This window comes from Ceratotherium simum, chromosome 23, assembly GCF_057802395.1.
Source record: "Ceratotherium simum simum isolate JZ-2026a chromosome 23, ASM5780239v1, whole genome shotgun sequence".
NCBI lineage: Eukaryota > Metazoa > Chordata > Mammalia > Perissodactyla > Rhinocerotidae > Ceratotherium > Ceratotherium simum.
In genome coordinates, this window is record NC_141922.1 from 41,102,163 (window position 1) to 41,116,249 (window position 14,087).

General features: G+C 46.5%; 1 protein-coding gene across 2 annotated transcripts; it reads left to right on the top strand.

Annotated features, from left to right (window-relative positions):
* Nucleotides 1-1,998: 1,998 nt before the first annotated feature.
* Nucleotides 1,999-7,828, top strand: TSPYL5 (TSPY like 5). Of its 2 annotated transcripts, none has more exons than XM_004431190.3 (2): nt 1,999-4,219; nt 5,483-7,828. In XM_004431190.3, exon 1 carries the CDS (start codon nt 2,048-2,050, stop codon nt 3,275-3,277), a length of 1,230 nt encoding a protein of 409 aa, XP_004431247.1. In that variant the 5' UTR covers nt 1,999-2,047; the 3' UTR covers nt 3,278-4,219; nt 5,483-7,828. The 2 variants fall into 2 exon arrangements, with proteins under 2 accessions (XP_004431247.1, XP_087303732.1); XM_087447606.1 differs by having other exon boundaries at nt 1,999-4,178.
* The last annotated feature ends 6,259 nt before the right edge of the window (nt 7,829-14,087 follow it).

Below are 14,087 nucleotides of genomic sequence, written 5' to 3' on the forward strand. Positions count from 1 at the left end.
GTAGGCACATGTGAACAAAACAAAGATCCCTGCCCCCATGGAGAGACAATTAAAGAATAAACATAATAAATTATTGGTAGAGTGTGCTGGAAGGTAAGTGCTATGGAATAAATAAAAGGTAGAGCAGGGTAAGAGGGATAGGGATGGGTGGCAATTTTAAATAGGATGGTCATTGAGAAGGTGACATTTAAGTAAAGTGTGAAGAGAGCCAGCCAAGATGACCAACCATATCTAGGGGAAGAGCATTTAAGGCAGAAGGAAAAGCCAGTGCAAAGGCCCTGAGGCAGGAGCTTACCTAGTGAGTTTGAAGAACAGCTAGGAGGCCCAGTGTAGTTGGAGGAGTGGTGGGAGAGAGAAAAAGATGAGGTCAGAGAGATAAGTTGGATAGTGGTGGGGAGGGAATTTGCCAGATTGTGTAGAGCCTTGCAGGCTATGTTAGAGGTCACTTGTATTGGCCTGGTTTAAAGTAAGGCCCACCTATACCAAAAAAATTCCTCCTTTTCCTTTTCTCCTATGCATCAACATTAATGTGCAGACAAATCACCTGAGATCTTGTTAAAAATCAAATTCTGATTTAGTAGGTCTGGGGTGGGGCCTGAAATTCTGCATTTTTAACAAGCTTCCAGGTGATGCCAGGCTGCAAGTCCACAGCCACACACTGAGTAACGAGAGTAAAGAGGTATTGATCTCCCAGCGGCTGTTCGGCTCACTTCTCCATTAGCTGGTGGCAAGGGGCTTCAGGTTCCCTTTGTGCCTGAAAGGACAACTTCAAAAGGCTTTTGTTCACACTTTCATATTGGTCACAGTCTCACCATTGGCCACACTATTGCATGGTCTTATCACCTGGCTAGTAAGAGCACAGTCCAGGGTACCCTCTGGGAACACCAGATAGGTTGTCTGGGTATTTTCATGCAGCGTTTAAGAAGTTTCTAGGGCCTCCTCACTGCCACTATGGAGGCGTTGCTTCTGAACCTCAACCTGGGAAGCCCTGCTCCACAACTTGAATGATAATTAAACTCGCTGACCACATTCTTATCTTACTCCAATTACAGGAGTTCTGACTTTTGGCCTTCACTCCTGGCCCTACGCCTTGAGTGAGAGTTCAGCCCTGTAAACTAGGACTGAGGCAGCTAGGGGACTCTGGTGATGCTCCCAGGCAGAAGAGGTGCTCTACTGATACCTGTTTAACAGGCAAGCCTGGCCTTCTTAAGAGCTAGCACGGTAACTGACAGCTGAGTAGGCCAGGAAGGGCTAGCCACTTGTGAAGGTTATGAGTCAGATGGGCTTGGGTTTAAATGCTGCTTTCCATCCTTTACTGTGTAATCTCAGAAGTGTTCCTTGGCATCTCTGAGCCACAGTTTTCTCATCTGGAAAATGGGAATACTGCCCTCATATACTGAGATAATGCATATAAAGCACTTAGTAAAGTGCCTGGTAAATAATGATACTCAAAATACACTAGTTGCTGTTAGTTTTATAATTACTATTAACATCCCACCACCTATCAAATTGTTTTGTGGTCTGGCATTATGGTACCCACCTTTACGTTCTCTGGAGTTAAGGCACCAGGGCAAATCCCTCAGCAAAGGCTTTTGGAAAGGAGACACAGAGGCAAGAGCAGTTTCATCATGACAGATGTCACAAGAGGTAACTGAAGGAGCTGAAGATGCTCAGGTCAGAAAGCAGATGATGGGGGGACAGACGTGATGGCTGTCTTCAGGTTGTCTTGTATAAGAGGAACTAGATACATCCTATGAGACCCTGAGGGCACAAATGACACCAGCGGGAAGAAATTAAAGGGAAGCACACCCCTTCCCGACAGGGAGAGTGAGGGTGAAATGGGGGCGAGCGCGTCTGTGAAGGTGGGCTCCTGCGCAGCTGCGGCGGCGGAGCCAATCGCGGGCGCAGCCCGTCCTCGCGCGACGGTACAGTCGTACAGGCGTGACGTCAGCGGTTGCCATGGCAAGGCCCGCTCAGTGGAGACCGCGAGCTGGCGCCAGAGGTGGCAGGGTCGGAGCGTGGCTTTGAAGCGGCGTCTGCCTCCACCATGAGCGGCCGAAGTAGAGGTAGAAAGTCCTCCCGCGTCAAAAGCCGGGGCAAAGGCCGTGCCAGAGGCCGAGTCCGGCCTGTTCCCGACGACGCCCCGCGCGACCCGGACCCTCCACAGTGCCAGAGGCTCGGGGAGGAAGCCAAGGCGGCACAGGTGCAGGCTGGCGCGGGTTGGGGTGGCCTGGAAACCGCTGCTCCCGCGGAGGAGGGTGCCTTCCGGCGCCCCCAGGACTGTGGCCTCGCGCTCCGGGCCCGAGCGGCGGGAAGTCGCGGGCAGGCCGCTTCCAGGGCTGGCCCGGGGAAGGCCACGTCCCTCTCGGAGCGCCTGGCAACAGATACTGTCTTCGTGGGAACCGTGGGAACCGTGGGAAGGCCGAAAAATGGCCCCCGCGTTGGAAATCGGCGTGGCCCCGCAGGGAAGAAGGCCCCGGAAACCTGTAGCGCAGTGCCTAGGGGACCTCCGCCCACAGCTTGTGGGAAGCCGAAGAAAGGGACCACTGGGGAGTGTGCCTCCGTCCCGGTGGTAGAGGAAAAGAAGCTGGAGAAAGATGCAGGGTCAGGGCCCCCGGCGACAGATGGCAGCATGGGTACGCTAGAGACCGTCCAGCTGAAGCTGGAGACCATGAACGCCCAGGCGGACAGGGCCTACCTTCGGCTCTCGCGCAAGTTCGGGCAGTTGCGACTGCACCACTTAGAGCGCAGGAATCTCCTCATCCAGAATATCCCGGGCTTCTGGGGGCAAGCTTTTCAGAACCACCCCCAGCTATCATCCTTTCTGAACAACGAAGATAAAGAGGTGCTCAGCTACTTGAACAGCTTGGAGGTGGAAGAGCTTGGCCTAGCCAGATTGGGCTACAAGATCAAGTTCTACTTTGGGCGCAACCCATATTTCCAAAATAAGGTGCTCATCAAGGAATACGGGTGTGGCCCTTCCGGTCAGGTGGTTTCTCGTTCTACTCCGATCCAGTGGCTCCCAGGGCATGATCTCCAGTCCCTGTGCCAGGGGAACCCAGACAACAGCCGTAGCTTCTTTGGGTGGTTTTCAAACCACAGCTCCATTGAGTCAGACAAGATTGTCGAGATAATCAACGAGGAACTGTGGCCCAATCCCCTGCAGTACTACCTTATGAGTGAAGGGGCCCGTGCAGAGAAAGGAAAGGAGGGCAGGCAAGGTCCAGCAAAGCAGCCTCTGGAGACCCCTGAGCCTGGGGTAAACAAGTCCAACTGATCCTGCACAAGTCTGCCTACTACCTCCTGCCGGACCCGTGCCTGGCTGACCACATGTGTTTGGCTCTCTGCCTTCTCTTCATGTTAGTCTCTGTGCACTGTATCCCTTTGGACTTCAGTTACAAGAATATCGCATTTATGATCATGTTCTTTTGCCTCCCATGGCCTTCTTTTTTACATTAGTGTCACATGTTATGTGATCTCACCCCAAATGTTTATATGTTAAGCACACATGCTTCAGATGTGTGCTGCCTTTTTCTACATTGCCTGGACCCTGTTCTTGGCTCTGGCCTTTCCCACTTGTCTTTAACATGGATACTCATGAGTCATCCTATAAAAGGACCAGCACATCCTCAAGCTCTGCTACTTCATGGCCAGTGACTTGCTGCGCTTTGTGTTCATGCAGGCCAGGCATGCCATCAATGGCAAGGTTTTTTATTGCCACTGCAAAATGAAGCCAGTGCACATGGTATTGGCCATCAGCCAAAACTGATTGTTCCATGGCCCTAGGTTCACCAGCCAAGGTGCCACCTCCTAGATCTTTGGCTTTAGCTAGGGGCCCATGCTACCGTGCAGGACATACAGCAGAATGGCACTTGACTGCTGGGCATGGATGAAATTAAGGGTGAGAAGCAGTATGCCATGTGTTCTACACCATCATGCATTTCTTCCTGCTTGTGGGCCCTTCTACTGGTGAACCTTTGTCAAGGTCTGCACCATGCCTCATCACCATCAGGCTGTTGAGTTTTGTCTAGGTTGTTATTGGCATCAGTTGGCTTCCTGGTCAACAAGGATCTCAAGAACTGTCTGTGGACCCAGGTCCTCTGCCAGTGCATGAGACACACACCTACCCTCCCCAGCCTTCCAGGAACCTTTCTGGCTCCCAGACTGATGGGCAGCTGGTATGTGTGGACATGTGCTCACTGTCATGCTCTGGCTCCAGGTGAGGGTGGGGACTGGACCCACATAGAATCGAGGTACTCTGTCAACTACCCTTATCCCTTCTTCACACTTGACCAGAGTGTATAGTGGGGGTGCTGGGGAAGAGAGATTTCCGAGCTGTGGGACTGTGTCTACTTGACTTCGTCTCACACCTCCACACCTCCTTACTTGCCCTTCTCTCCCTCTTCCTCTCTTCCTCCTCCACCCCTTTCCGCATTCCTTCTTTTTTTGTTTCAGTAGTACCACACCTCAGAAAGAGAAAACAACTGAAAAACTAGGGTTTTCTACATACGGCTAGCGAGACAGCTGGGGACTTGCCATGTACACACACTGGGCTGGCAGAGGGTAGAGGAAGCCAGAAGGCCAAGTGGGTCTGTGGTCAGACCCTAGTCCCATCTCCTGGGTTTGCTCTATAATTCTGAAGTTGAAAATTCTTTTCATGGCTATGCATCTGCTAGAATTATAAACCCCAAGGCAGCAGTGTTGTGGGCTAGTGTTTACTTCTTTTCTGACTTTTATGTTTGCCCCCTAAGACCCAGTTGACTCCTGCTGTTTCCTCCTCTGTGGTGGCCTCCGGCCATCTGGATGCGTATTCCCAGCTGTCCCACTCTCAGCAGTCCTTTGCTCTCTTTGCTTCTACCTTCAGATACCCACAGGAGGAGGCTTGAGTCTCTGGTCTACGGGATCCTGAGGTGCTTTTCTGGGGCATGGGGATGGGGGTGGGTAGAATCTGTTCTGGGTTTCCAAGGCTCGTTTCCAGTGGGTGTGAAAGCTGAGCTGGGCCCTCCCCACCTGGGCTAGTCTGTGTCCTGTTTTCCCCTCTCATCCCTGAGTGTGGGGAAGTAGAACTTTATCTACCTTTGCGCTCCCCCCAACTTCCTTTTCCTTATGGAAGACCTCATTCTAAGTTCCCCGAGAGCTGGGGAGGCCTTAACTTAGAGTTGTAGAGAGGGTGTGTTAGACAGAATTCCCGCAAAAGTGGGAATGAGCCTGGTGTGGAGTGGGCCTGGAAAAGCAGAATAGAAGTGGCTTGAGAAGCCTCAGGGAGAGTATGCCTATCTCTCAGTGGTGAGGGGCCAGGGATGGACCTTTCCCAGGGCGGGGATGGGAGAATTAAAGGGCTTGTGGGCAAACACAATACCTAGATGAGGGTATGCCCAAAGTTTTGTCCCGTCGCTATCTCATCGTTAGTGGATTTTATAAATCGCAGAAACAAACCAAAAACAGAACAATATTACTTTGGATGCTTTCTCTTTTGTTCCAGGTGTGGCCTGTGTCTATGGAAGATTAATGCTATATGCTGCTTGTTCTGCCTCTAACTCAGATCTCACCACTTCCCCATTTTTTGCATAATGGGAAAATAGAGCTGTACAGGTCTGCTTTTTTTTTTTTAAACTTTCTGCTTTTTCTATGGACATTTTCCGAGATGCACAGAAGTGGAGAGGATGGTCCTTGGACCCTGTATGCCCATTACCTAGCTATACCAATTATCAATTATGATCGACCTGGTTTCATCTGTACCTCCCTCTCCCCACTTGTACTGTTTGTCGAAAGTCGAAGACATTGTGGCAATTGAGCTGTGACTACTTTGGGAGGTGAGGACTCTCTTTTGGTGGTGATAGTGGTGGGGTGCGCTGTCATTATCACATCAGGTCTGCTTTTTGCTTTCAGTGTTAACTAATGAAGTTCCAGAGATGGGCCTTACAAATGAAAGTCTTGAGAATTAACAGGGAGTCTCAAAAACAGATGAAGGGGATGCTTTCTTTCCCCTGCGTCCACAGAAAGAGAGACTCTTCTTTTGTAAACTCTCTGAAAGATACAATAAGGTGCTTACTTGAGACCCTTAACTAGAATATCAGTCTTTTTTTCCTATGTAAGATGAAGGCTTGTGTGACGGTTAGAATTATCAGCTTGTCCTGGTCTCATAATGTAACTCTGGTCTTGGAAGTATAATTTGGAAATTTTGCTGTGTTCTGTGAAAATGACCTCCCCAAAGTAATTAGTAACTGGTTGTCTTACTTGGTAATTTGACACTTTGGTAATAATGCAATTATTTCTGTGTTCCTAAACAGTATAAATAGTTGTAAGCTTGCACGCATGAGGGAAAAATAAAAGTCTTAACTCTGTTATATTTTTTATTTTCAAAAAGGAATTGGAAGGTTAAGCAGAGGCTGGGTAGTTGAGGGGAGGTATCCATTGGCCTAGGTGAGTGATTCCTAAGCCTCAGGCCCTTGTGTGACTAGCTATGCAAAAATACATAAAATTCTGATTCCCAGGCCTTTACCAGAGATTGAGATTCTGTGGTTCTGGGAGGAAGCCAGGTAGTCTTGTTTTTAACAAGCTTTCCAGGAGATTCTAGTGGAAATTCAGTGCTTCTCAGGTTTTATAGTACATCTGAATTGTGTGGGGAATCCTATTAAAATATGAATTCTGATTCAGTAGGCTAGGGTGGAACCTGAGATTCTGCATTTCTAACAACTTCCAGTTGATGCCAGTGCTGTTGGTTTGTGCACTGTACTTTGAGTAGCAAAGAAAGTGACCTTCAAGGCCCTTTCAAACTAGAGTGACAGTGCTCAACCTTGGTTACACATTAGAATCATCTGGGAAACCTAAAGAAGTACAATTGCCAGAGTGCCACACAGATACCAACTAAATGAGACTGGGGCAAGGAGTTAGCCCAGGGATAGGTATTTTAAAAACTTCCCAGGTGATTCTGATGTCTAGCCGGAATTGAAGTAGGATCTCTAATGCTATTCCTAACAGATCCGTAACAAGGATCATTTTCCATTAATCAGGAGAAGCTGCAGCAGACAACCAACTGCCACATAAAGCTGCCCAGCAGAAAATGGTTGGAAAAAATTAGAAGTGAGTTGTTAAATGACAAGGAAATAAAGTTGGCTTATATGATGAAGGGCTTGAATCAATAAATGTGCAGTTTTCAGGGCATAGTAGGTACTCAAATGTTGAATGAATTTAAAACATAGTTTATGTTCAGATGCCTCAGGGCTAGGCTGGTAATTAAATTTGTGAAGTAGGTGAAATTTGTTTCATCAGGATGCAAGTATTAGTTTGCTCGGGCTTCCGTAACAAGGTACCACAACACCAGAAATTTATTACCTCAGTTCTGGAGGCTAGAAGTCGGAGATCAAGGTGTCATCAGAGTTAGTTTCTTCTGAAGGCCTCTCTCCTTGAGTTAGAGATGGTTGTCTTCTGTGTCTTCACATGGTCTTACCTCTGTGTGTGTGTGTTTTAATCTTTTCTTATAAGGACACCAGTCATTGGATTAGGGCCAATCACAATGACCTTATTTACTCTTAATTACCTCTTTAAAGACCTTGTCTCCAAATACAGTCATATTCTGAGGTACTTGAGGTTAGGACTTTAACATATGAATTGAGGGGGAGGGGTGCGGCACAATTCAGCCCATAATGATATCTTAAATTCTGTTCTTCTGACACATATGTACTTTGCATGTCATAGTAGTTAATATTTATGGAGACTTATTGTGTGCCAGGCACTGTTGTGGGTGCTTTGCAAGGATTAACTTAATCCTTACCACAACCATATGAGGTAAGTGATATTATCCCCAATGAGGAATAGGATGAGGAAATGGGGGGAAAAGGTAACTTGTTTAGGTTCATGCTGGTAAAAGAGAGAGCCAGGCTTTGAACTCAGGCGGTCTGGTTTAAGAACCACGCTTTTAAAACACTAAACATAACAGCTCTTGACTAAAAACAGGAATAGTCTTCAATTATCAGAAGTGTGTTTTCTCCAACTTTCCACTGTTTATAGAAACTGACTTTGATACAAGAAGTAGTTACTACTGTAAGGCTAACAACCCAAGCCTTTGCTCGGTGGGCCAACCAGATGGGGCCTGGTTCCTGGGAGCAGTGGAAGGAGGTGGCAGTGGTGTGTGAATGTGGACAGCTGTTTTGCAGCTCCAGTGATGGCTTACCTGGGGCAATGCAGGCCTAGTGCTAACTCCCCAAAGGGGAGTGAAGAATTGGGATCCTTATGTAGAATCTCCCAGCTTTGAATATTTTCAACAACAACAAAAACGAAACACTCAGAGCCTTACTATTAGCGATACGTGGAGTGTAAGAGGGTGTGGGGAGCAGCCTTCTCTTCAGGCTCCAGCCTCCTTGCAGGATTCGTGTGGAGTCCTTGGGGCTGGGGGTTAAGAATTGGGAAGGGCTCTCTGCCCAGTCCAGCCCACACTCTTGTTTCTCCACAGGTGAGGAGCCTTCATTTCCCAGGCCCCCTTTCACACACTTCTCTTCAGTTCATTGGAGAACGCATCTGATCTGGGATTCGCCACCTCCCTGTGGGCTCTTTCATTCATAGCCTCCTATATGTGCCGGTCTCGGCTGCGGACATTAGAGATACAGCTATGAAAAAATATAACTTTGAATTCTGCCCCCTCCTAGGTTTCAACCTCTTCTCAGCTTGTGGGCTTGTCAGTCAGTCTGTTTCTTTTCTCCATTTCCCTGCATGGGGCTGGTGAGTGCTTTAGAAGCATCTGGTTGAGGAGGGGACTAAAGGAAGCCTCTTCTCACCCTCTGGCCTTTAGGTCAGACTTTACCAGGCACTCAGGCCTTTCATAACCTGGAGAGTCAGGGCCTCTTGGAGTAACTCGCATTATGCTAAGAGTCCCCGGCTCTCTTCTCAACTTTGAGTTTTGTTACAAAAGGCCCTCTTCTGATTTCTTAACTTTTACTTGCTGGGCTTTTTTGGAAGTGTGGTGGGTTTGTGAGGGAGGAGAGAAAAATAAATGGTCTTGCTACCCTTAGCTTACTGACAGTCTTTATCAACTTCTGATTGCCTCTCCTTACACTTGGGCTCCCAGCCTCTGGTCTACTCCAGCGATTTGCCACTGGAGGAAGAGGCTCATTGCCCTGGGGTGGCTTCACCTAGGGAGGGAACTTTGCCCTCAAATCCCCTCTGAAGATTTTGGAAACTCTGCCCTGTCACCCTTGAGATTCTTGGCCTTGGTGAGCCACTTTTAGTGATGGGTGGGGCCATATCCCTCAGGTGTTGGGGCAGCAAAAAAAAAAAAAAAAAAGGCAATGAATCCCAGCTATCCAATGTATGGTTTCTCTCTTTGTCTTTAGCATCTTCACTTTTGCTTTTGGAATCTTCTCCAACTCTATTTTACCATTTAGGCCACAACTCACTTCTGATTCCCTTGGAACACTGGCCTCATGTTAATTCTCCTTCTCTACCCAAGATCAGCACCTCTGGTTAGGTGTTCGGTTACTGACTACCCAAGGCTCAAATCTTGAATTCCTTTCTTCTATCCCTGCCTTCTGTCAACCTGGTCCTCAGCTGAAGTTTGACAAATATAAGACAAAAGAGCTCCCAAATGTGGGACACTTCATGGTTTACAAAGCACATTCACTTACAGTATCTCAATTATAACAACTGTCTCATAAGAAGGTTCAAAGAGGTTAAATGACTTGACCAAAATCACAAAACCAGTGAGCTGTAGAGCTAGGACACACACTCAGGTTTTCTGATTCTGAGCTCCATCCATGTATGCGACGGCAAACGTGAGGCCCACGCAGGTATCTGGCACTGTGCGTCTAGACACTTCTTTCCACAGAACCTGTGTTTAACCCTTCACATGTTGCATCCTCAGCACAGTGCATTAGTCAGTCACTGCTGGTCAGGCAGAGTTGGGATATGAAAGTGAACTTTTCTTGACCATCCCAAGCAGCTTGATTAGGAGCAGAACTGACTCAGTGGGTTGGTGACTCAAAATCGTGGCTGAGGCTTCCTTTAACTGCTTTGTTCTGAGGTCGGGACTGGTTTTAGACGCATCTGACTGCAAATGGAGGCTAACTGAGGAGCTTTGGCTGTAAGTGTCAATACCTGAATATGAATGATTTTGAAGAAAGGAGGTAATTTTTCTTCCATAACAAGAGGTCTGGTGTTAGGAGGTTGCAGGCTTTCTTCAGTGGCTCAGTGATATTAGGGCTCTGGGTCCACCTCTTTGCTTCTCTTCTCTTGGCTTTCCCTTCCTGATTCCCCACCTCTAAGCATCACATCCTCACCCAACTGCACTTAAAGGCAGGCAGGAAGGAGGGGAAAGGATCTTCTCACATGTCTCTGTCTTTATCAGGGAAGAAAACCTTTGTCAGTAGACCCTAGTGGATTTCAGGAGCCCTGAGTCAGGTCTCTTGGGCCAGAAATGGGTCACACTCCCACGTTCTACTTCAAGGAAAGCTGGCACTTTTCAGCATCTCTCCTGGGAGTGGAGTTCTGCCATCAAGGAATAAAGAGAGAGCAAGGGGCTAGAGTTGATGGGAGATTTCAGTCAGCTGTAGGTTCGTCCATTCTGGGACCGTGTTGTGGCTACACTGCTGACACGGAACGTACTTGGAGGCACTGTGCATCTGTGCTTTTTCCCCAGCATTCCCGGTCACCTCATCTGACAAGAAAGCTCTACCTGTGCTCAGTGTTTTGTGTCTCATCTCCTCTATTACATGGTAAATGCTTTTCCGGCCAGGCAATGCCTTTTGGTTTTCCTTTCTCCCACAGCGCCTAGCTCAGGGTTCACTCAACGGTTGATGTAGGTGGTCCATAAATGCTAGTTTAGTGAATGCAATCAATCAATCATCTTTATAAAATGTAAATTTTGTCATGTCAATCACCCATTCAAAACCTTCAGGAGTAAGGTCCAAAATCCTAAGAAGCTCATAACAGGCCCTCCATTATCTGACCCTACATTTATGTTTCAAACTTTTTTATTATGAAAAATTTCAAATATATGGAAAATCTGACAGAAAAGTACAATGATTATCCACATACCTACCACTTAAGTTCAGTAATTGTCAACTTTTTGCCATATTTGTCTCTATATATGTATATGTGTGTATATATTTTGCTGAACCATTAGACAATGTTTCATGACACTTCATCCCTAAATACTCAGCATGCATCTCATAAAAAATAAGGCTACTTTCCTACATAATCACAAGACCATTATCAGACTACAGAAAATTGCAGGTCCCAAATACCATCTAGTATCCTGTCCATATTTAGGTATCTCCGTTGTTCCCAAGGTTATCGTATAGTATTCATTTTAAAATCAAGATCTAATAATGTTCAGGCATTGCATTTGGTTGTTATCTCTTTAGCCTGTTTAAAAGAAAAATAATCTCACTTTTTTTTCTCATGACATTGACTTTCTGAAGAAGCTAGACCCATTGTCTTATAGGATGTCCCACATTCTGGATTTGTCTGATTACTTCTGCGTGGTGTAATTTGACTTTTTCCTCTGTCTCCTCTATTTCTTGTAAACTGAAGATTTGGGTGAAACATGTTTGGCAAGAATACTACATGAATGAGGCTATGTATTCATAACGTATCACCTCAGAAGGCACAATGACAGGTTGTCCACTGCTGTGCTGTTAGTCTGATCTCTTGGTTGAGATGGTAAGCACCAGATCTCTCCTTTATAAAGATATGTTTCCCGTTCCAGTTAGCAGGTAATCTCTGGGATGATTCTTTGCCACTGTGAGAATATCCTGTTCCCTTAAACTGTTCATCCCAGGTTTTAGCAGCCATTGATGATATTTGTCCAAATCAGTTATTTCACTGTGGGTTACAAAATAGTGATTTCCTAATCTTGTCATTCCTTTTACATACTTTAGCTGGTATTCTCCTATAAGGAAGACCTTACTCTTATCATCTGGGGATGAACTGTATTTCCTTCTGAAAAGGCGGTATAATGCTTATCTTGTTCCTTTTAATTACCACTTTTCAGAATCAGAAGTCAGTGTAATAATCACCTCTAATGGTCTCAGATAAAGGTATATTTTTCTCTTTACTATTGCTGCAGGCTTATGGATTTTTATTTATTTAATGTTTTATAATCAGTTACAGTCATCTTTCTTTTGGCTGCTCAATTGATCTGCATTTTGGCCCTAACAAACTTGTACCAGACTCCTCTCATCCTTGTCCCTGATTTTCTCCCACTGCCCCCGTGTGCTGCGCTTCAGCCAGAGTAAACCACCTCTGGTGCTCTGGCACCTGTCCCACTGTGCTCCTTTTACCCCGCACACCTGCACAAGCCGTTTGCTCTGCGAGAAAGCCCTTGTCCCTCTCAGGTGCTCAGATATGGCTCAGATATTCTTGTTCTGTGCTGTTGTTTTTAATCTTTCAAGGCTGAATTAGTCCCTCCCTTCTCTATTTCCACAATAATTTGTCCACACTACAATTTACAGTACCTAATGTAGTAACTTATACTTCTCTGTTTACCTGTCTGCGCCACCAGAGACTGAGATCCTTGAGGCCGCAGAATAATACCAACAAACACTGTGTCTTAATCATTTTTGTATTCTGATAACTCAGTGGCTTACACATAGTAGGTGCTTATTAGGCACTGAACAAGTGAGCAGATGAATGGTCCGTAAAGATTCATGAAGGCATCAGTGACAAACCACAGAGAGGTTAGAAGCACCCAGGAGCAGAAATTGGGAATAATTTCTAGTGAAGGAGAAGCATGACAGAATACAACGGGATTAAAGAGTTGGGGGGAGGAAATCTATTACCTGCACAAAGCCTCAGGCTCAAAACTCAGTGGCACCAAATTACTCTCGCAGCATATTGGAAATCAAGTAGGGAAATGGAAGTGAGCAGGATAGCAGATGAAGAATTTTGGAGACGTACCTATATGCTGTGCGTTAGTAATCTTCCACAGCACCAAGTCTGTAATCAAAAACAAGAAAATGCAAAGCAGAGGTGATTCTGGCAACAAGTTTCCCGGATATCAGTCTCTCTATTTATATATGGATATGTATATATAGTCTGAGATCTCCTAAGAGGTCCTTTGAATTGAAATGACTTCGAAAAATCAGATGAGAACAAAAGCAATCTCTAAAAGAGGGATATCTCTGAAAAGCAAGCTGGACAAGAGATTAAACCCGCAGAATGGACACGGTGAGTAGATCTAGGGGGAAGTTACCTTGAGCTTCAATATTAAATAGCCTAAATTCCAGATTATTGGGAAAATACAGTTATCAAAGCCCAGTGCTGCTTTGCCTAGTGCTGTGGCATCAGGTACTTTATGGGAAAATTCAGAACACTTAGCAGGGAGAAAGGTGCGAGACCCAGTAATATCCTGGAGAAGGTGATGAGCACAGAGCAGATTGTCCCTCAGGAGGTGAGGCTGTAGGGCCTTGGTGTGTCATTGCGAGAGTTCTTTGTCTTCCGCCCTGAGACCCCATCTTGCTATCAGTGCCACGACTGTTCATCCAGCCAGCATCTATGAAATCCTACACATGTCTTGTCTGACTCCCGAATAAAATGGTACTCCCACCCCCACTGTGCACTCCATACTCCTCACAGCTCCCTCTTCTTTTGTTTCGTAGGGTTTACCACAATTCATGACTTTGGTTTTGTCTCTGAGTTTGTTCCTTCCTCTGGACTATAAGCTCTCGAGGCTCTTTGTTCACTGTGGAATCCCTAATCCCTACACACAGAAGGTATTTGACAGCCATTTTGGACTGGTGGAAGTGTTAGTTTTGTGAGCTATGGCTTATCAAGATGGCAGGTTGGATGGGCCCTACCTTGGAGTTGTCCTGTGGCAGGAGGAGCTGTCTCTTCCTCAGCATGTGCTGGGACTTGGAGAGTCCATTCTGTTGAGCACATACCACACGCCAAGCACAGCGCTAAGCACATCTGAGCACGTTATCACTACAGTTCTATTATTATCCTCGTGCTCCAGATGAGATCAGAGAGCCCAAGAGAGTTCAGGTAACTTGCTCAAGGTTACATAAGTTGTACTTGCTGGAACTGGGAGGAGAGCCCCTTAACCACTGGTTTGCCCTGCCGGTCAGGCTGGGGTTTGCAGTGTAAGTTGGTGA

What these genes read in the sequence shown, in the direction of transcription:
- TSPYL5 (XM_004431190.3), top strand. Translation starts at nt 2,048, where the DNA reads ATGAGCGGCCGAAGTAGAGGTAGAAAGTCCTCCCGCGTCAAAAGCCGG.